We start from the raw sequence: 19,021 nt of genomic DNA, 5'->3' as shown, positions 1-19,021 counted from the left end.
ATTTTATGGTCCTGAGCCTTCTACAGAAGATATATATAGACCACTTAAACAGTTGATTGCTATCAGGATGTAAAGAGATTTTCAACCATTTGAAAATCTCTTTACATCCTGATAGCAATCAACAATTTAAGTAGTCTATATATATCTTCTGTAGAAGGCTCTTGTGTGTGTAATAAGTTTACAAACAAATGTAGTCAATTGGGCTCCATATAAAACAGCAGCAAGACTGCTGTTCTGATCTTAGTTAACCATCCAAGTCTCCAAGGCTTTAACAGCACTGTCTTGATGTGGGTTTACTGTCTAATTTTGAAAGTTCAGAAGGGTCTCTAGTGTGTTGATTTATTTTCTCGACGTATCACTGTAGTACCTCATAATGCTGGTTGATGGCAGCAAAACAAAAGTTATCCAGGAATCAGGTGCTACAGTTTGCATTGTATTTGCAGTGTATAGTTTTAATTAACATACAGTTACAAATATAGGTGATCTCAGATGATATTTTATAAAAAATAAATAAAAAATACAGAATAAACTTTAAGTAGTTCACTGCAAACAGTATATTGACAAACAAATGGAAAAGGGGTCACTCTTCTTTATATTATGTTAACCAATCAATTTAATAAAAAAAGAAACCAAAAAATCACAAGAAACTGAATTTGATCTGATGCAAGTATGTTCTTCATATCCTGTAGCATTCAGCATTCAGTCAGCATACATATGTGTTTTGGGGGGAGTTTTCTGTTAGGGCACAATGCAGGTGGCTTTACGGAGAGCCAGGTATCCGGTCACTACATCTGTAGGCAACTGACGGAAGGAAAACTGCAGTTTAGTCTGTAGTTTGCCTAGGACACAGATTCAAACATCATTAAGTGTGGTTATAGAAATCAAATGTTACATCAAGTCTATAAATTTAGTGTCACAGCTTCAAAATATTCAATAATATATTTTTTTCTACATTATTAACAAAACAAAATTTACAACAGACTTACCGGTATGCCTGAAATGTCCGAATACTTTTTAGCAGGCTTCATAGAGGAAGGCGCATCTATGCTGCAGTCTGACCGAAAAAAAAGACAGAAGGGACATTTGTACCTTGTCAAATTAAATCAACACACTGAAACTCTGACATGGCACTTAAGATATAAACATATCCATTTACTTACATGGTCTGGCATTATTATTCTTATAATGTTAAAAATATTATTTTGACAACACTAGTCTGATTCATATGTTTTGTTACCTTTGTAAGTCAGACTCACAGTTAGGATCAGTGATTTTTCCAGGGCAAAATATGACAGTAATACTAAAATATTAATTAAAGGTGAGGCTCCATATCTCAGTGGTTACATTTCATAATTTGACCTATGAAGTTCTGAAAAAGACTGTCAATTTGGTCTAAAAAAATGACTAAAAATGACATGACACTCTGTATTGACTTGGATGAATGTGAACCTTTACAGAGGACAATTCTTACAGGCTCTTGTCACTGTTGAAAAAAAGGATCAATCAGGCACAATCAACCAAATCAGTTAAAGGGATAGTTTCTATGTTGTTTGTGCTTTGATGTGAATGAAAACAATGTATCCGCGTGGCGCAGCTGACACAGAACAACATATGCTGTTTGCGTTCAGTGGATACTCTCCAAAATGGCGCTAGGGTGAGGCGGGGGAGACGAATTGTTGAATAAAGTCTTTTTTTTTTTTGCTTTTGCGCACAGCAGATCCCATCAAAAATATCTTAATTTGTGTTCTGAAGATGAACGAAGGTCTTACGGGTTTGGAACGACATGAGGGTGAGTAATTGATGACAGAATTTTCCTTTTTGGGTGAACTAACCCTTTAAGTCTTTATTTATAGGCAAGACTGTGAAAAATTAATGACTTATGAATATATCAAACTGTATGACAGCATATCAGAGAAGGAATATGATACTGAACTTTTCAGTTCAGTTCAACCTGTTTGGTCCAATAGAGCAAATCTGTGACTTTGCGTTGTGAATTTCAGTGAATCAATAAACTATTACAATAACCTCCTTGTCTGTCCACAGAACAGTTTAAGCTTAGCTCATCAAAACTTATTTCTTAAGTTATTTAGTTTAACAAAACACTTATTTCTCGATTCACATTCTTGCTTTCTTGTAGGAACTTGAATATCAACTAAAGAAGTCTCAAAGTACCAGAAGCTCCAGATAATCATGAACTCCTCCCTCTTTCACAACCAGGAAGCGACTCTTATTATTTCTCTCCTTGGTGCCACACTTTCCTCAACTCTTGGACAAAAGCAGAGAGGATTCAGTGATGTAGAGAGAAAAACATACAAAACTTTTTTAGCCATATATTTCTACTGGACTGAGAACGGAATAGACAGCAGGCCTGCTGATTCTGATGGTTATTAATGAAACCAGAGAAGAGAAAGTGAAAGAAAAAAATTGAGGAAAAGCTGAGAATGGCTTCTGCGAAAACAGTATCTGTGGACGATCTTACTTGTCCCGTGTGCTGTGAAATCTTTGGTTTTCCTGTTATCCTGTCATGTAGTCACAGTTTTTGTAAAGAGTGTCTTCAACAGTTCTGGAAAACCCGCAATACTCAGGAGTGTCCTGTCTGCAGGAGAAGATCCTCAAGAGACGAACCTCCGTGTAATCTGGTGTTAAAAAACTTATGCGAGTCATTCACAGTAGAAAGTGCTTCAGGGTCTGAGGAGGTCTGCAGTCTCCACAATGAGAAACTCAAACTCTTCTGCTTGGATGATGAACAACCTGTGTGTGTTGTGTGCAGAGATTCCGAAAAACATGTCAGTCACAGATTCCGCCCCATTAATGAAGTTGTTCCATCTTACAAGGTTGGACACATTTCTCATGTCTGCTACAATAATGAAATCATAATTGGTTAAAAGAGGCAAGTTAGAGCAAATTTAGGTTTGTTAGTTTATTTTACCAGTGTATCATTGTAATACCTTATGATGCTGGTAGATGGCAGCAGAATAAAATATATCCAGCCACAGCCATCAGGGCTGAAGTTTGTATTGCATTTGCATTATATCATTATTGGTTCATATACAATTACAAATTTAGGTGATATCACTATATTTGGTCAAATAAACAGCATAAGAATGAAAGTAGTTCATGCTAAACAATCAGTTGTCTATGACTGGAAAAAGGGGTCAGTTCACTTTATATTAGGGTAACATAAAATCACAATGATAGTACCATTGATAAACCATTGATAAACACAATAATCAGAATTGATCGGCGTAATTTATTCCAGAGAGTCAGAGAGTAATAAGAACATGTAACCACAAGCAAATGTATTACCTGTTCTGTTACACTTTGTTAACTTCAAGGAGCAGCTCAAAACAGCACTGAAGTCTTTAGAAGAGAAGCTTAAACACACAGAAAACAATAAAAGAGACTGTGATAAAACAATCCAGCACATCAAGGTGAGTATCAGGAATCAAATCATCAATACTTTTAACAATGAATTTATCATGAAAATATGTAATCTGTTATATGAAAATGCAGAGGTGAATCTCTTTATTTTTTATGTTCAGACTCAGGCTGAGCACACAGAGCGGCAGATTAAAGAGGAGTTTAAGAAGCTTCATCAGTTTCTGCGAGATGAAGAAGAAGCTTCAGTCACTGCACTGAGGAAAGAGGAAGAGCAGAAGAGTCAGATGCTGAAGGAGAAGCTTGAGGAGATGAACAGACAGATCTCAGCTCTATCAGACACAATAAAAGACATAGAGGAAAAGATGATGCCTCACACCAGTGATGCCTCATTTCTACATGTGAGAACTGAATATTTGTTCTTGTGCACAAAACAACTTGCTTATTGTCCAGCATAGTCAAACTCTCACTTTGTATTGATAAGGTCTTGTGACATAATATTAAAATGTTAATAATTTAAGGTGATAATAAATTGTTTTGTATATTTTCCAGAGATTTAATGTCACACTGGAAAGGTAAGTGAGATGTTGTGTGACTTGTGTCTTTGATTGTGAACTCAAACTCATTGCAGTTCTAACTGGTGGATGTTATTCCAGAGCCCAGAGTTCACAGCAGGATCCACAGATGCTTTCAGGAGCTTTGATTAATGTGGCAGATCATCTGAGAAACCTGACCTTCAGAGTCTGGAAGAAGATGCAGGAACTTGTTCGAAACAGTGAGTAGTGTAAACATACACAGTGTTTTCAATTAACTCAAATGGCCTAACAGTTTTATGAGGGTATCCTCTTCTACCCCAGGCTCAATGAACAGACTATAGAACCTCTTAAACCCCCACTCCCTGTAAATAAATACAAAGTTAATTACATTTACAAAGCAAGTCTATCCATAATAGCACTGTTCAAAATCAGAGGAAACTGTCTGAACATTTGTCAGCAATAGTATTTATCAATAATACCAGGGCCGGGTCTAGTGGGGGTATGAATATATTACCCTAGAAAGTGCTGCCCTACCACAATTTCTGATTGCCCCCCCAGTCCAGCGAGCCTAGTACCGGGCCTGAATAATACTATGTTCACTCACACTGGTTAAATAAGCATCAGAACAAAAGCACATGTTGTTTGTATCTCTCCTCAGCTCCTGTGACTCTAGACCCAAACACTGCAAATACATATCTGATTCTGTCTGATGATCTGACCAGTCTGAGACGCAGTGAGATGCATCAACCAGTTCCTGATAACCCAGAGAGATTTGATGAATATGCCTGTGTTCTGGGTTCAGAGGGCTTTAACTCAGGATCACACTTCTGGAACGTGGAGGTTGGAGACAATTCATGGTGGATTATTGGTGTAACCACAGAATCAAATACAAGGAAGGGAAGAGTTTTCTTTAACACCAATGTCTGGTGTGTTTGGTACAAAGATGATGAATATTTCTCACAATCCCCAGAGAAACCCAACAGTCCTTTTCCAGTTAAAGAGAAGCTTCAGAGGGTGAGATTGGAGCTGGACTGGGACAGAGGAAAACTGTCATTCTGTGATCCCGTAACTAACAAACATCTATGCACAATAACAACCACCTTCACAGAGAGAGTCTTTCCATTCTTTCATTGTCATAATGTAGCCTCCTCTCTGCAAATATTACCGGCTAAAGTGGTTGTAACCACAGAAAAACAGTGAGAGATTTTGCAGGATTACTATACAGTTTACTGCAGGGATCCTCAAATCTGGCCCATAAGATCCACTTTCCTGCAGAGTTTAGCTCAAACACACCTGAGCAAGCTAATCAATGTCTTGAGGATCATTAGAAAATCACAGGTAGGGGAGTTTGATCAGGGTTGAAGCTAAACTCTGCAGCGCATTGGCCCTCCAGGGCAAGATTTGAGGAACCCTGGTTTACAGGATAACACTCCCTTTGGGATGAACAATACAGCAAAGAATTGTTATTGCTCGTTTTCATATCATTCTCTTGTCATTTAGTCATACAGGAGTGAATAACAGTAGTGGTTTTTGAAATATGTGCCAAACCCTGTTTGTTCTATAGCAGCACACAGCAAGCGAACATGTGCTTCTGGATGGTTAAATGTTGCAAATGTTTGTTCCATAAGGCAATGAAGAGTTGTATGAATACATAGTAGAGAGCTTTTGATAAAACTGTTTATATGCCTACTAAATCATCTCAATGGTGTGATATAATTGTCTCTGCACGTGAACCGATCATCTCTTCCTCTTTACTAGTTATATCACAAAATAAACATGAAAGACCATGAGAAGATATTTTGTTTCAACCACGGAATAATGTACACACCATTTTTCAAGTACAAGTCCACCTGTCTGAGTTTGTTGTCAGACAAAATGGCATATTTGCCATTATGATGGGTCAGAGCGCCTGGCGGTCAAACTCCTGGGGAAGGGTCAATTGTTATTGGCAATAGTTTAAGTATTTTGATTGATTGAAGTTAAATTGATTAAATTCAAGTATTTGACATTAAAGACAACAGACACAATTATTAAGGTGGTGATAAAACTGTCCCTGGAAATCAATTTCAGGGGGCAAAAATGGCCCCTTAATGGAAAAGTTCATTTCTGACACTGTACTGTAATATTAATAATTAAATTATATATAAATATTATAATTATAATTTGTAGCAAATATTTTTTTTGTTTGTTTTGCTGCTGCTTTAAGAAAAATTACTCATGGTACTGAATCTGCCTTGATATTAAAGATTTAAATGGTCACCCAACTGTAGTTGTTTTAAACCCAATATCAGTAAGGCCTTGAACTCCTGAATGACCTTATGCTCAAATGAATCTAATTCTTCTGCACTCTTAAGTTGTATGTTAATAGCATCTCCAGTACCAAAGTTTTCCTTATAACAAGTCTGTCTTTAGCTGTAACTCCCATGGTCAAGACGCTACATATACCTTTTGTCAGTTTTGCTTGTTATCATCTAATTTACAGGAGTTTAGTTTACAATGCTCTCTTAATGTTGTTCAATTAAAAAAGTTGAGGCTTTCTTGGTTAGAATAATGTGTGAGAAATTAAAATATATTAAGCCAACTGTGACAACACTGTGCTTTGTATTGTTAGTGGTTTAACAAAGTTACACATATAGGTGATCTCAGATTTCATTTTGCCAAACAAACATCATAAGAATTCAAGTAGTTCATTTAAACAACACACTGAAAACCTAAATGTAAAAAGAATTATTTAGTGCTAAATCAATCAAATTAAAGGCGGCAACTATAAACATACACAAGGAACAGAATGTGATATGATAAATGTATCTTAGTCCTTTACATCCACTGGTCAGTCAGCATTTAAAAGTGCATTTAGGAAAGATTTATATTCTCTCTCATGGCACAATGCAGGTGGCTTTACGGAGAGCCAGGTATCCAGTCACCACATCTGTGGGCAACTGACGGATGTAGGAAAACTCTTCTGTTGATGCAAAGCGCAGTTTAGTCTGAGGGTCAGTGTAGTTTGCCTGGGAAACAAAGATACAAACATCATTAAGCATAGTTAGATAATACTACTACTCTCATAAAATTGCGACTGCTTCCAAATTATTAACAGACAACATTCTCCAACAGACTCACCGGCAGTCCTGATATGTCCGAGTACTTTTTAGCAGGTTTCATAGAAGGAGGTGCATCTATGCTGCAATCTGACAGACAAAAACAACAAAAGACTTTTAAATGTTGTCAAATTAAATCAACACATAGAACAACATTTAAAGGTATAAATGCATTAGTTTACTGACATGATTTGACAATTAGATTAGATGTTTGTATTATTTTTTTAAACTATATCTTTATCGTTATCATCATTGGTGTGAACAGGCCTTTTAGTCTGATTTATAAGTGTGTTTTTTTTGTTTGTTACTTTTGTAAGTCAGACTCACAGTTAGGATCAGTGATTTTCCAGGGCAGTGTTTTCTCCGCTGCTAAAATCTGCTTGAGATTTTTCCACGTCCGATTTTTCTTCCCTGCTGCTGCTCCACCAATACCTGAGTGCTAGTGAAGGAGGAAGAACTTATGAATGTATTGAACTGGAACACAGAACATTTTAGACTTTATTCTAATCTAAAAAAAAAAATCTTACCACAAAGTTGGGGTTTTTAAAAGGAAGACATTTGGCAGAAGTCTCTACATCAACAACTCCCACTGGTTTTCCTTCAAAAGTCGACTCCACTGGAGCAACCTGTGACAAATGCTGCACCATCGATGAGAAACATAATGAAGCAAAAAACGTAAACAGTAGACCTGTCATGTATAGGGCTAGAGTTAGTTCTTTACCGGAGCCTGAGTAGTTGAAGACGCAGGTTGTGTTTTCTTCTTTTTGCTGCTGCTGTTGTTATTTGGCTGCGGGCTTGTGTGGGTCGCGGTACTGACGGCTCGTTTCTTGCTCCGGGCCTGAGCAACTAACGCCGCCGCTGTCTGAGCTTTACCCGCCGAGAGCGTCGCTGGATTTAAATCCCTTGCTTTTGATATTCCCAGTTCAGAAGAGGCAGACATGTGTCTTCATTGACTTTTAACAATCATAACCTGAAATGTTGTATACACGTTAGCCTGCAGCTCTTCACAACATCCCGTTAACCCGGAAGCAATGAGAAAGTGCCAGGCGTTTGTATTCCGTTGCTACACTCAATTTCCCTCGATGGTTCCGCTGGTTGTGTAGAACAAATATAAAACAACATGAAAGATCATTGTCATTTATATATTTACACTAAAATAAATAATCTTTCAGCTTGTTTATGTGTTCTACTTTTCAGTTAGATATGACTAAGACTTGTTGATATCTGAACTGAAAACAATAATATGGATGTCCTACATAAAATGATTGAGCCTAATATCTCTGTAATATATTTCAAGTTTAATTTGAAATAGGGCCAACACATTGCCTAGTCCCTTTCACAGCAGTTAGCACGGAAGTTAAGTTTGATTTATGCTCTATGACAGACTCATTATAGAATACAAGAGGGTAATGGCATTTATATTTCAATCGCATGTGTTACTGGGGGAAATAAATGACTAATTAACTTTGTTAAAAACAGATGTCAGGTAATTATTTCTCCTCTCGCCGTAGAGTTTGATACAACATCCACCACAGTGGCATTTGTCCTTCATGTCTCCCTTCTCGTCTGTCTTTCACTGAGAAATGTAATGAAAATTTACACAGCATCAAAAACAGTTATTTCAATTTTAACCATTATCAGTGTAGTTGTAAATTTGCGATTTTAACTGATGTACAGACCAAACCACAGTAAGATTTAATATGAAAACATTGATATTTCTTCTCGTTAAGGATGTCTAACTTGAGTTTATTTTTATAGCAATCAGGTATATAGAGTTATATGGATATATTAGAAATATTACTTTCTTCATATTTTGCCTATTTTACATCATATCCACAGAGACGAGGCTTCAAAGAGGTGAGTGTTACCTTTCTTCATTTCATTCTCTCTGTTCTTGTCCTTTCTTTGAATGCCATTACTTGTCATTTCACCTTTTCTGCCATCTCAAATGTCAACTTCAGAGTTCACTTCGTTCTCTTTCATATGGACCCCTCTGAATGTTTTGAAGTGAAATATTGTTGGAGACATAAAGAGAAAAATGTGAGAGAGAAATCACCCCATGCAGAGCTACATGCTCAGTAGAACATTATGTTGTCCTTGAGTTTATTCAGTGCTTCCAGTACTTTTATCATTCAAACTTCTATTCAAAAAGCAGGCTATGTATTCTTCTTTATTCTGCCTGGATTACTTAAAAATGTAACGACAAAAAGTGATCCTGCTGTTCTAAAAGCAAAGGCATTGTTTTAATACAAAGGCGTAGCATTTCGTGATTTTTGTAAATATTACCTCGTAGAGTCATATTAGGTTCATTTTACCAGCATATCAACAAGTTGTCTGGTAGGTTAATAATATTATTCACGAACACACAGCGTTTAGGTCTGCGATGCAGGATGTGCAGTAAAAATGGTTGATAATTGCTGTGACGTTTGAAATGCTTTGAATCATGAAGCATTTCTATAAAACTAACATATTCAAACACAAATGGCCCAACATCAACTCTTTCTTTCTCTTTTCTACAGCAGTAGTTCTCTGCCTTTTTCAGCCAATATTCAAAGACTTCCTCATATAGGCTAAGATATTTCCTCTGGTCGTAACTAACACAACTAACGCTACACACACTGACAACAACCTTCACAGAGAGAGTCTTCCCAGTGTTTTATAGTTTTGATGAATCCACACAAAAATGATGTTTTTACATGTTTTATTAATCTTTAAAATGAAATGTTCAATCTGTAACAATTTTTTTCTCAGTAAAGGTTCTTAATTTTCCATTTTGCAAACTAACCGAAATGTGGCATGTTTTAGATTCTGCTTGTAAGAATAAGGAACGATGGTGCCGAATCTTCTTTGAAAGATTTAAGCAGCTGCAATCAATTCCAGTGTATTTGTGTCTGACCTTTAGTCTTGAACTCCTACATGAACTTATTACAGTCAAATGAATCTGATTCTATTGCATTCTCAAGTCTTTCATTCTGACTGTAATACTGAGTGAATTGTAATGGCATCTCTAGAACCAGGAAGTCTTGCTCTTCTCAAGTTTGTCTTCGCCTTCTCTTCACCACATATATCTACACAGCTACTGATTCCTTTTCAGAACAGGGTTAATGTAAATAAAACCTCACCTTTTAAACAAACTAAGTCAGTTGGGATACAAGAAAGTGGCCAGACTGTTGTTTAGACTGAGTCTGATCATCTCAGACTAACACGGCTTAAAAGAGTGTTGATTGATATTCATGTTTTCCTATAAGTAAGAATATGCATAAATGTGCAGGGATTCTGTATTACAACTATTAAAAGGCCCCACCAACCACTCAAGCCACTTCCCCAAGAGATTCACACCCTAAGCTTTGACTTTTTCCTCAAACCATTGATGAATCTGTTAAGACATCTCAGGCTGTCTGCCCACACCTATAAGTGTGTCTTTGTTGTGCTAGCTCAAAGTGAGCTCTTTATGTCACTTACATGAGTAACAGCCATCAGGTGAGGCTCCATAGCTCAGTGGTTAGAGCACTGGTCTTGTAAACCAGGGGTCGCGAGTTCAATTCTCGCTGGGGCCTGATTGGACAACTTTTGAAAAGTGACCGGTTCTGAAAAATGACCCTGAATTTGGGTTGATGAGGACAAAATACCACGACATACTGTGGTCGTTTAGATGAACATGAACCTTCATAGAAGAGGGAAAACTGGGATATGGTCCTGTTCTTCCATAAAGGCTCTTGTTGGCATGGGAAATACAATCATCCTTGAAGATAACAAATATCAGACAGATCAACATCAATACAATAAAACCAGAAAATGTATTTACAACATTGTGAGCTGCTCCAACCAGGGGCTTTCAAGAGAAATAAATTATTAATTAAATTATTATTTCTCTAGAGGGTGTGAAACCTATTTCTATTTATTACATACTGTCCCGTAACTCTACAATGCTGTTTTTGTTCTCAATGTGCCACTGTAATACCTTGTGATGCTGGTAGATGGCAGCAGTAGTATCTATTAATTAGAAGCTACAGTGTGCCTAGTATTGTTTCTGGTTCACATACAGATTCAATTGCAGGTGACATTTTGTCAAATATACAGCATAAGAATAAAAGTAGTTAATTCTAAATAGGTTTACTTAATGTTCACTTAATACTAAAGTAGTTGTCTATGGCTCTTTTGTGACATCCTGGATGAGTCAGAGCTGTGCTCTTGAAGGAATTGTTGTCGACCACTTCTGGAAACAATCTTTACCATTCTCCGCTTTGCTACACTTTATTTCGGCAGTCCACTTTAGACATCCTAGTAACTACATGTAACTTTGCAACTACATGTAAACTAACTCTCAATATAGTGTTAGCAGACTGTTAGGTTAGGGAGGGTTAGGGTTAGGTTTAGTTGATATGTACTTGCAAAGTTACTTATAGTCAGTAAAATTAATGTTGAGGGACCATAAAAATAAAGTTTTAGCAGATGTTTTACTGATGATTTACTACTATGACTGGCAGTTGACAGTTACAAAGTAATGATAAAGCAGTGACAGTTTTTTTTTGTTGTTGAGATAATGGCTCTGGATCTTTGGAGTCCCAGAGCCGTTGAAATAGCTTTGTATGCCTTTCCGGACTGATGTAGCCTATTCAAGTCACCTTCTTTCTCATAATTTCTGGTAATTCTTTCACTTTGGCATAGTGTGCTATTGAGGAAGACCTTTAACCAACTTCATGTTGAAAAAGTTGTAAGTGTTGATTTAAAGAGGTCATATGACGTTGCTGAAAATAACATTATGTTGTGTATTTGGTGTAATGCAATGTGTTTGTGCGGTTTAAGGTTCAAAAACCACATTATTTTCCACATAATGTACATTATTGTTGCTCCTCTATGCCCCGCCTTTCTGAAACGCGTCAATTTTTACAAAGCTCATCGGTCTGAAAAAGTCTACGTGAATCACGTGACGATCAAGCGTTTCGAACTTCCGTTGTCGCAACTCTCTCTCTCTCTCTACGGCTCTGCCTTAGTGATGGGAAGTTCGGATCATTTTACTGACTCGGACCTTTGAGTCTCGTTCAGCAAAATGAACGAATCTTTTTTCGAGTCATTTCGTTCATTTTAACAAAATATAATTTAAATGTTACGTGTTACTTCCCTAACACGTCTACTACTTACGCAAACGTTGATCACACTACAAACAATACAAAACTGCTATAAGAAACAGAAAAGATTAATTCATTGTTTACCTGGGTCTTCAGTCTATGATTAGCTCACCTCACCTCTTATCTGACAAGTCTTCGGGTTTGGGCTTATGGGGCTGTCACGTGATGAACGAACGACTCAAACCCGAAGACTCGAGAGATGAACTAATCAATTCTCTTTCCGGCTCAGACTGCATTGGTTAAGTTTATGGGGCTGTCATGTGATGAACGAATGATTCATACCCGAAGACTCGAGAGATGAACTAATCAATTCTCTTTCCGGTTCAGACTGCATAGGTTAAGCTTATGGGTCTGTCACGTGATGAACGAACGACTCGGAAAACCCCGAAGACTCGAACCAGGTGAACTACTTGATCTATTCCAGTACAGAACCTATAGGATGATGCGCATGTGCGACTGAACGAATCATTCCCGAGACGACTCGTTCTTCCCGAGTCACATTAAAGATTCGTTCAAAATGAACGAATCGTTCAAGAACGACCCAACACTACCCTCAACATACTGTGATGCCGTCTCCCGGCACAACAAGACAAAACCAATAAAACCCATTACAAACGAGGCATTTGTTGCATCCAGTGGGGACATAATTACTGATTATAATGACTTATACGGTGTTTTTAATCGTTGCGTTGCGTATCGCGCCGCGTAAACATAAAACCATGTCTGCATTTGTGATCGGAGAAATAACAAACAACAAACGCTACTCTACACTGCCCTTGGCTGGCAGGAATCAGGCTTGGTCCCATTAGTTTAGCTGATCCCCATTATAAATGCTGTTTCATAGAACTATGGGGGCAAATACATTTTCACAAAGGGTTATTTGATATTGGATAAATTTTTTGCCTTGATAAGTAACATTATAATTTAGGAACTATATTTTGTGTTTACTCAGGTTGTCTTTGGTTTGTGTGAGATTTTGTTTTTATTTCTGAAATCAGGCAAATACTTTTCACAGCACTGTAAATCCAGTCTACACCATCAGAAACTCCACCCTCTTCCTGAAGTGATTCTTGTTTTTCTCTGTTGTGCCATTATCTACCACACAAAAAATAATAACAATAATAAATTAAAAATAAAAAAGTCATTTACGTGAAGAAAACGCTTCTTCTGATTACGTATAATGGCTGTTTACTTGAAGTCTCACTTCAGAAATTCAAAGTAAAGTTCAGATCATCTCTGGAACTTCTGCTGTTTTACAGTGAATAAAACTTTCTCACAGTTTATCCTGTATCCTGTGAACATTGCTCGATAATTATCACTATTATCACACACACACACACACACTCCTCTTCCTTGAAGAAAACAACTGAGATGTTGTAGGCGGCCACTGATAAGAGGGGACAGAGCTCCTCGTTCCTGCTATAGTGCTGGGTCTCTTGGAAGTTGACCTGAATACATCTGTTTGATTCACCTCAATTTAGTCCTGCTGTAGTGTTTTGGCTGTACTATGGCTGAGTTACTGTTTTTATAAAAGGTTGAGAGAGGAATGGGGCAAAGAACGCACTGAACACACTTGACGTCTCATTTATATTTCATCAAGACGATGCTGCTACAAGTGGCTGCATGCAATACATAAATAAACGATAGATGGAGATTCTGTGTTGAGGTTCAATTGCAAACAACCATGAATATTTTATCAGTCAAACTTAAAATGCAATAAATGAAAGATTGGGCTTTTTCCTGGGTCATTGTTTAGAAAGTCACTCTATCTCAATAAACCTCAAATACACAGCTGAATACTGAGAGATGTCAGCTCTCTCTCTGTGTGTGTGTGTACTTGTTTATGCTACATTGTGGAGACCAAATGTCCCCACAAGGATAGTGAAACCTGAAATTTTTTACATTGTGGGGACCGGCCTGCAGTCCCTACGAGGGAAAAAATGATTAAAAATAGTAAATGATGTTTATCTGAAAGTGTAACAATGCAAACAGATTTTCTGTAAGGGGTAGGTTTAGGGTCAGGGTTGGGTTAGGGGATAGAAAATATAGTTTGGTCAGTATAAAAGTAATAGAAGTCTATAGAAAGTCCCCACAATTCACAGAAACAAACGCGTGTGTGTGTGTGCTACTGTTAGTCTCTGAAACAAATGCACAAAAAGCAGAAAAAAGAAAGAAAGAAAGAAAGAAAGAAGAAAAAAGGAGACAAAATATATAGTGTCAGGCAAGTTTTGACAAATAATATTATAGTGTATGTGCTTTTAATAGAACTAGATATGGCACTGTTATTTTCCCACAAAGATATATTATTGCATTACTAAAGCATAAGCAAAGTCAAACAAGCACACTTAAGGAATATATTCATTCATACTAAAACAAGCTAAATTCTGAAGCGACTTTAAAAAATATTAATAATATAATAAACATAAAATAGAGTGAAGAACCTGAATTTTTTCTAGAAAAACATTAACACTAAGAATTATGATGAATCAAATAATTCTCTGGAAGATTTTTACAGCTGCCAAGCACATAGGGCAAGGGTCATGTTGATGTTGCCATTTTGCATTTTTCTCAAACCAGGAAGTGAGTGTGTGTTTTTTCCAAAGTACAGAAATAATCTCACTACAGGATGTCAACATTATGGAGCAGTTTATATCTTAGCAGTGCAAAACAAAGTGGTAGAGGTAGGACGATGGGTGACATTATGTAAAGTTATATAAGCAATGAAAAGTAAGTATCACTTTAACAAAAGGATAAACATATTGACCAAAATTTCCCAATAGTTGACCCATATGACAACATGAAACTAGCCTTACCTGTAATAATTACCAGTGGTCTCAAATGGTGCCCAAATGCACCAAAAAACAAACAAAAAACAGGTCTACTCTGATGGGGTATGCAGGAAGGCAATAACAATGCTACATTAAAAAAATGCAGTGGTCATATAAATATACTTACATAGTTAGGAAAGCAAAATTAAGATTTTAAAATGCTTTTGTTATTGATGTCAAGGGCTGTGCATATGATCAACACTATTTTAGTGCAAATTCACCTATAACTTGATAATATACCTAATACAGTATTCGGACCAGTGTTTGATGTATCACACTTCTGGTGTTGTTCATGCAAAACATCAAACAACACTGTCAACATTGTTTATGCAAAACAAAAGTGTTGAGTTTCCTCATCGGCCTAGGTCATTTTGCATTTTGTTGGGCCAATGCAGTTCATAAATCAGAATTATATCATGAATATATCATGAATAAAGCTGGATAACCATCATGTATTTATCTAAGAACAACAGCATCTGGGAGGTCTGCATTGGTTTGGTTAGCAAAGAAATAAAGCTCTCTCACTTTCAGAAGAGAAACTCTGCAGATTTTTCTTCAATGTTTTATTTATTTAGTCAGACAAACAGTTAGATGGCTGATAATAATATTTCCACTGTCCACCCATGGCTCTCCCACTTTTGTGCAACAGAAGCCATTAATGCCAATGCATTGACAGTTCTCTTCCGGGTTCACAGAGTGGGCGGGTCTCTTCAGATGCTCCGTCTCCGTTAGACCGAGTAGCGGCGCTCACTCGGTGCTTTCAGCCGGAGCGCAGCGCTCATCCTGTGGACGGACTGTCCTCGATCTTCGGCCAATTTACCCCATAATTACCAGCGAACAGGCCGCCCCGCGCTCACTAAACTAACGGGTTAACATTCCCCTCGGAGCGAGACAGCAGAATTAGAGAAAAGCGCTGTATTTCAGGCCAGCTCTCTGCTCGATCATGTTTGGGATTAATTTCTGAGGCACTACGATCTGAAGATCACATTTTTCCAGCGCGTGGAGCCTCAGATCTGCACCGGGACGAAGTGAAAGGACTCAGCGGTCTCTCCTATCGTGCAGTGCGCTGTCGAAACGAGAGAAGGTAAAATCATTTAAATCCTACAGCTAACATCTAACCCGCATAATTATCACCGCCTCCCGGTGTCTTGGGCTATTCTGTAGCAGACTGCTTTTCTGGTGTCAGTGTTAAGCAGAAAGACGCACAAGAGGTTAAACAGGAGCAGTGTTTCAATACGGGAATTCAACCTTTTTTTTTTTTCAAGCGTCCATAAAATTTCTTGTAAAAAAAATCGCACACGGACACAGTCAAAGGCATGTATCACATGCCGTTATATCAAATTTACCCCTTTAAAGCTAACTAGTAGCCTATGTATAATTGTATTACTACTTATTCTGTAATTTACTAAGAAGTAGGCTACGTTAATCAAATATTAACTTCCAATGAGCAATACATTAGGCTATTACTTTCTGTTGACGTTAATAAAATACAACTATTCATTGTTAGTTCATGTTAGTGTAAGTCCATTCAGTAATACTGAGTAATACAACTTTTGTATTCATGTATTAGTACGTTGAAATTACTGTTAAGCAAGATTTAGGAAGTATTTTTCACTGTTGGTTCATGTTAACTAATGCAGTCGGTTATTCAGGTTCTTGTGTTCATTCTAGTCTACTCCATCCTAGTACAGATTAATGAGACATTAGTTATCTATCCCAGGTGTTACTAGTAACATTCCTTATGTCACTACTTGCAGTTTTTTTTTTTTTTTTACTGTGCGAATGTAATTATTAGTCAAAATGTCTGCTTTATAGGTACAATAAAATCTGACTACTAGTTAAAAATGTTGCAGTTGTAGCAGTTGGACTAGGTATATTACCGTCTAATAAACAGGTACTAATATTCAGTTGTCATTAAGAAAACTGGAACAGATATTAGTAACGTTAACCCTTAAAATAGTCAGTAGTAACTAAGACATGAAGTACTAAACATTTAGAATTTAGAATTCATTCTAGTCAGAAAAAGGATAGCCATTTATGGCTTACATCTGAATGACAAATTCCCATAGAATTCAGTGGCGATGTTTTGTTCCAATTTGTTACCAGAAACATTGGAGTAGTTACTCGTCATGAGACAGCGACTAGTAACAAAGGAATAAGTACTGATAACTAATTAATATGTACTAGTAGTGACTTATTCATATTAGTCATCAATGGAATAAGTAGTTGGATCAAGTATGTAATGACTAGCTACTAGTGAAGTAAATAAATATTTGCAAAAAAAAAAAACCCAATTACAATGAAAAAGCCAACTAGTCACTGTTGGATTACTTGAAATGGCTTAATTTGCCATAAGTACTTAGCTGTTCAGATTGACATTGCTGTTTAGACATTTTGAGGGCTGCTCCAGTGTGTAGGAAGTAGGGTTGCAAAGGGGCGGAACATTTCCGGTAAATTTCTGGAAATTTATAAATTACGGGAATTTTTGGTAATTTATGGGAATTAATTGAAAATTTGGGGAAATTTATAAAACTATCATATACAAACATAAATATAAACATTTTGTTTGATCATAGGCTCACATGCATGCAAACTAGGGATGTGCCGATACGAGTATAGGTACAGAACGGTTCACGGGGCAAATTCCAAATGGAAGTGATCATCCCTATCCTCTTGGAGTGGGGACTTTGGAGTGAGCAGGGCACGTGCATACCATTATGTAGTCGTTTGGAATGCACTTGGCAAAGCGAGTGACGTAATTTCCTCATTATCTTCAGCTGGCATGTTCCCGTGACAACGCAGCAGGCATAAAAAATAAATGCATTTTATATTTTAAAAAGTTATATATGTATATTAGTTTTTATATATTATATAGCATATTTAAAAAACTTTTAAAAATATAAATGTATGTTTATTTGCAACAGTTATGCTAACAACAATAAAAATACATTTATGACAGTAAAACAGCGACATCTGCTGACGGACACCGTGCTGCGTTGTCACGGGAACATGCCAGCTGAAGATAATGAAGAAATTACGTCGCTCCCTTTGCCAAGTGCATTACAAACTACTACATAATGGTATGCACGTGCCCTGCTCACTCCAAAGTCCCCACTCCAAGAGGATAGGGATGATCACTTCCATTTGGAATTTGCCCCGTGAACCGTTCTGTACCTATACTCGTATCGGCACATCCCTAATGCAAACTAATACAAATTTAAAAAATGACATTTTTGGGGGGAATCTGTGATGCTTTTTTCAGGATTTATTGATGACTGAAAACCTGTGAACAGTGTTTATTCAAAATAGAAATCTTTTCTAACAATATAAGTCTTTACTATTACTTTTTATTAATTTAACACATCCTTGTTGAATAAAAGTATTAATTTATTTCAAAAAAGAGAAAAGATGACCCCAAACTTTTGAATGGTAGTGAATTGTTAAAAAAGGATTGCTATTTTAAAGAAACTCTGTTCTTTTTTTTTAAACTCTTTATTCATCAAAGAATCCTGAAAAAATAATCACAGGTAAAAAAAAAATATATATATATTAAACAGCACAATTGTTTCCAAAATTGAATAAATCAGCATATTAGAATGATTTCTGAAGAATCATGTGACACTGAAGACTGGAGTAATGATGTTCAAAATTCAGCTTTGCATCACAGAAAAACATTATATTTTAAAGTATATTAAAACAGAAAACCATTATTTTAAATTGTAATACCAGTAATACTGCGCAATATTACCGTTTTGTTCTGTATTTTTAATCAAATAAATGAAAGCTTGATGAGCAAAAGATATGCAATGTTTAAAACATTAAAATAGTAATGTTTCCAAACTTTTGACTAGGGATGCACCGAAATGAAAATTCTTGGCCGAAGCCGAACAAAATTAAACACTGGGCCGAAGGCCGAATACCGAACGTTTCCCCCTCCCATTTTGCCAATTTTTTCACCATTGCATAAATTAAATAGCCAAAATGTGCTTTTTACTGTTTTGTTTTGCTTTTCAAAGAAAAAATCATTTACAAAACAACAATTTAAAAATATT

General features: G+C 36.7%; 3 protein-coding genes and 1 non-coding gene across 4 annotated transcripts in view; 3 read left to right on the top strand and 1 right to left on the bottom strand.

Moving 5' to 3' along the window:
* Positions 1-2,441: 2,441 nt before the first annotated feature.
* On the top strand, positions 2,442-6,556 carry LOC107706237 (nuclear factor 7, brain-like). The gene is made up of 6 exons (XM_016509886.1): positions 2,442-2,834; positions 3,336-3,431; positions 3,543-3,777; positions 4,010-4,153; positions 4,573-5,046; positions 6,492-6,556. Exons 1-6 carry the CDS (start codon positions 2,442-2,444, stop codon positions 6,548-6,550), a joined length of 1,401 nt encoding a protein of 466 aa, XP_016365372.1. The 3' UTR covers positions 6,551-6,556.
* LOC107706244 (INO80 complex subunit C-like) lies at positions 6,499-8,065 on the bottom strand. Its single transcript, XM_016509898.1, has 5 exons — positions 7,734-8,065; positions 7,540-7,650; positions 7,340-7,451; positions 7,035-7,102; positions 6,499-6,922 (listed from the first exon to the last, which is right to left on the bottom strand). The coding sequence occupies exons 1-5, from the start codon at positions 7,950-7,952 to the stop codon at positions 6,791-6,793; spliced, it is 642 nt and encodes a 213-aa protein (XP_016365384.1). The 5' UTR covers positions 7,953-8,065; the 3' UTR covers positions 6,499-6,790.
* A 2,431-nt stretch (positions 8,066-10,496) lies between these two features.
* Positions 10,497-10,569, top strand: trnat-ugu (transfer RNA threonine (anticodon UGU)). Its single transcript has one exon. It is a non-coding gene; the product is annotated as a tRNA-Thr (tRNA).
* A 5,117-nt stretch (positions 10,570-15,686) lies between these two features.
* The window catches only part of LOC107706221 (polypeptide N-acetylgalactosaminyltransferase 1-like), a 111,930-nt gene continuing 108,595 nt past the window's right edge, over positions 15,687-19,021 (top strand). Inside the window, exon 1 of the mRNA XM_016509856.1 lies at positions 15,687-16,053. The gene's annotated coding sequence lies outside the window, so the exon portion shown is untranslated. The remainder of the gene's footprint in view (positions 16,054-19,021) is intronic.

Source organism: Sinocyclocheilus rhinocerous, unplaced genomic scaffold (genome assembly GCF_001515625.1).
Source record: "Sinocyclocheilus rhinocerous isolate Xijiao unplaced genomic scaffold, SAMN03320098_v1.1 scaffold1333, whole genome shotgun sequence".
NCBI classification, from domain to species: Eukaryota; Metazoa; Chordata; class Actinopteri; order Cypriniformes; family Cyprinidae; genus Sinocyclocheilus; species Sinocyclocheilus rhinocerous.
Note: the sequence above shows the minus strand (reverse complement) of the source record. Positions and strands in the feature narration are given on the sequence as shown.

What these genes read in the sequence shown, in the direction of transcription:
- LOC107706244 (XM_016509898.1), bottom strand. Translation starts at nt 7,952, where the DNA reads ATGTCTGCCTCTTCTGAACTGGGAATATCAAAAGCAAGGGATTTAAAT. An exon ending in GAAAATCACTGATCCTAACT is followed by an intron (nt 7,103 to 7,339) that starts GTGAGTCTGACT and finishes TTTGTCTGTCAG; the next exon opens with ATTGCAGCATAGATGCACCT. An exon ending in CGGACATATCAGGACTGCCG is followed by an intron (nt 6,923 to 7,034) that starts GTGAGTCTGTTG and finishes TTTGTTTCCCAG; the next exon opens with GCAAACTACACTGACCCTCA.
- LOC107706237 (XM_016509886.1), top strand. Translation starts at nt 2,442, where the DNA reads ATGGCTTCTGCGAAAACAGTATCTGTGGACGATCTTACTTGTCCCGTG. An exon ending in CAGTGATGCCTCATTTCTAC is followed by an intron (nt 3,778 to 4,009) that starts ATGTGAGAACTG and finishes AACTCATTGCAG; the next exon opens with TTCTAACTGGTGGATGTTAT. An exon ending in GCAGGAACTTGTTCGAAACA is followed by an intron (nt 4,154 to 4,572) that starts GTGAGTAGTGTA and finishes ATCTCTCCTCAG; the next exon opens with CTCCTGTGACTCTAGACCCA.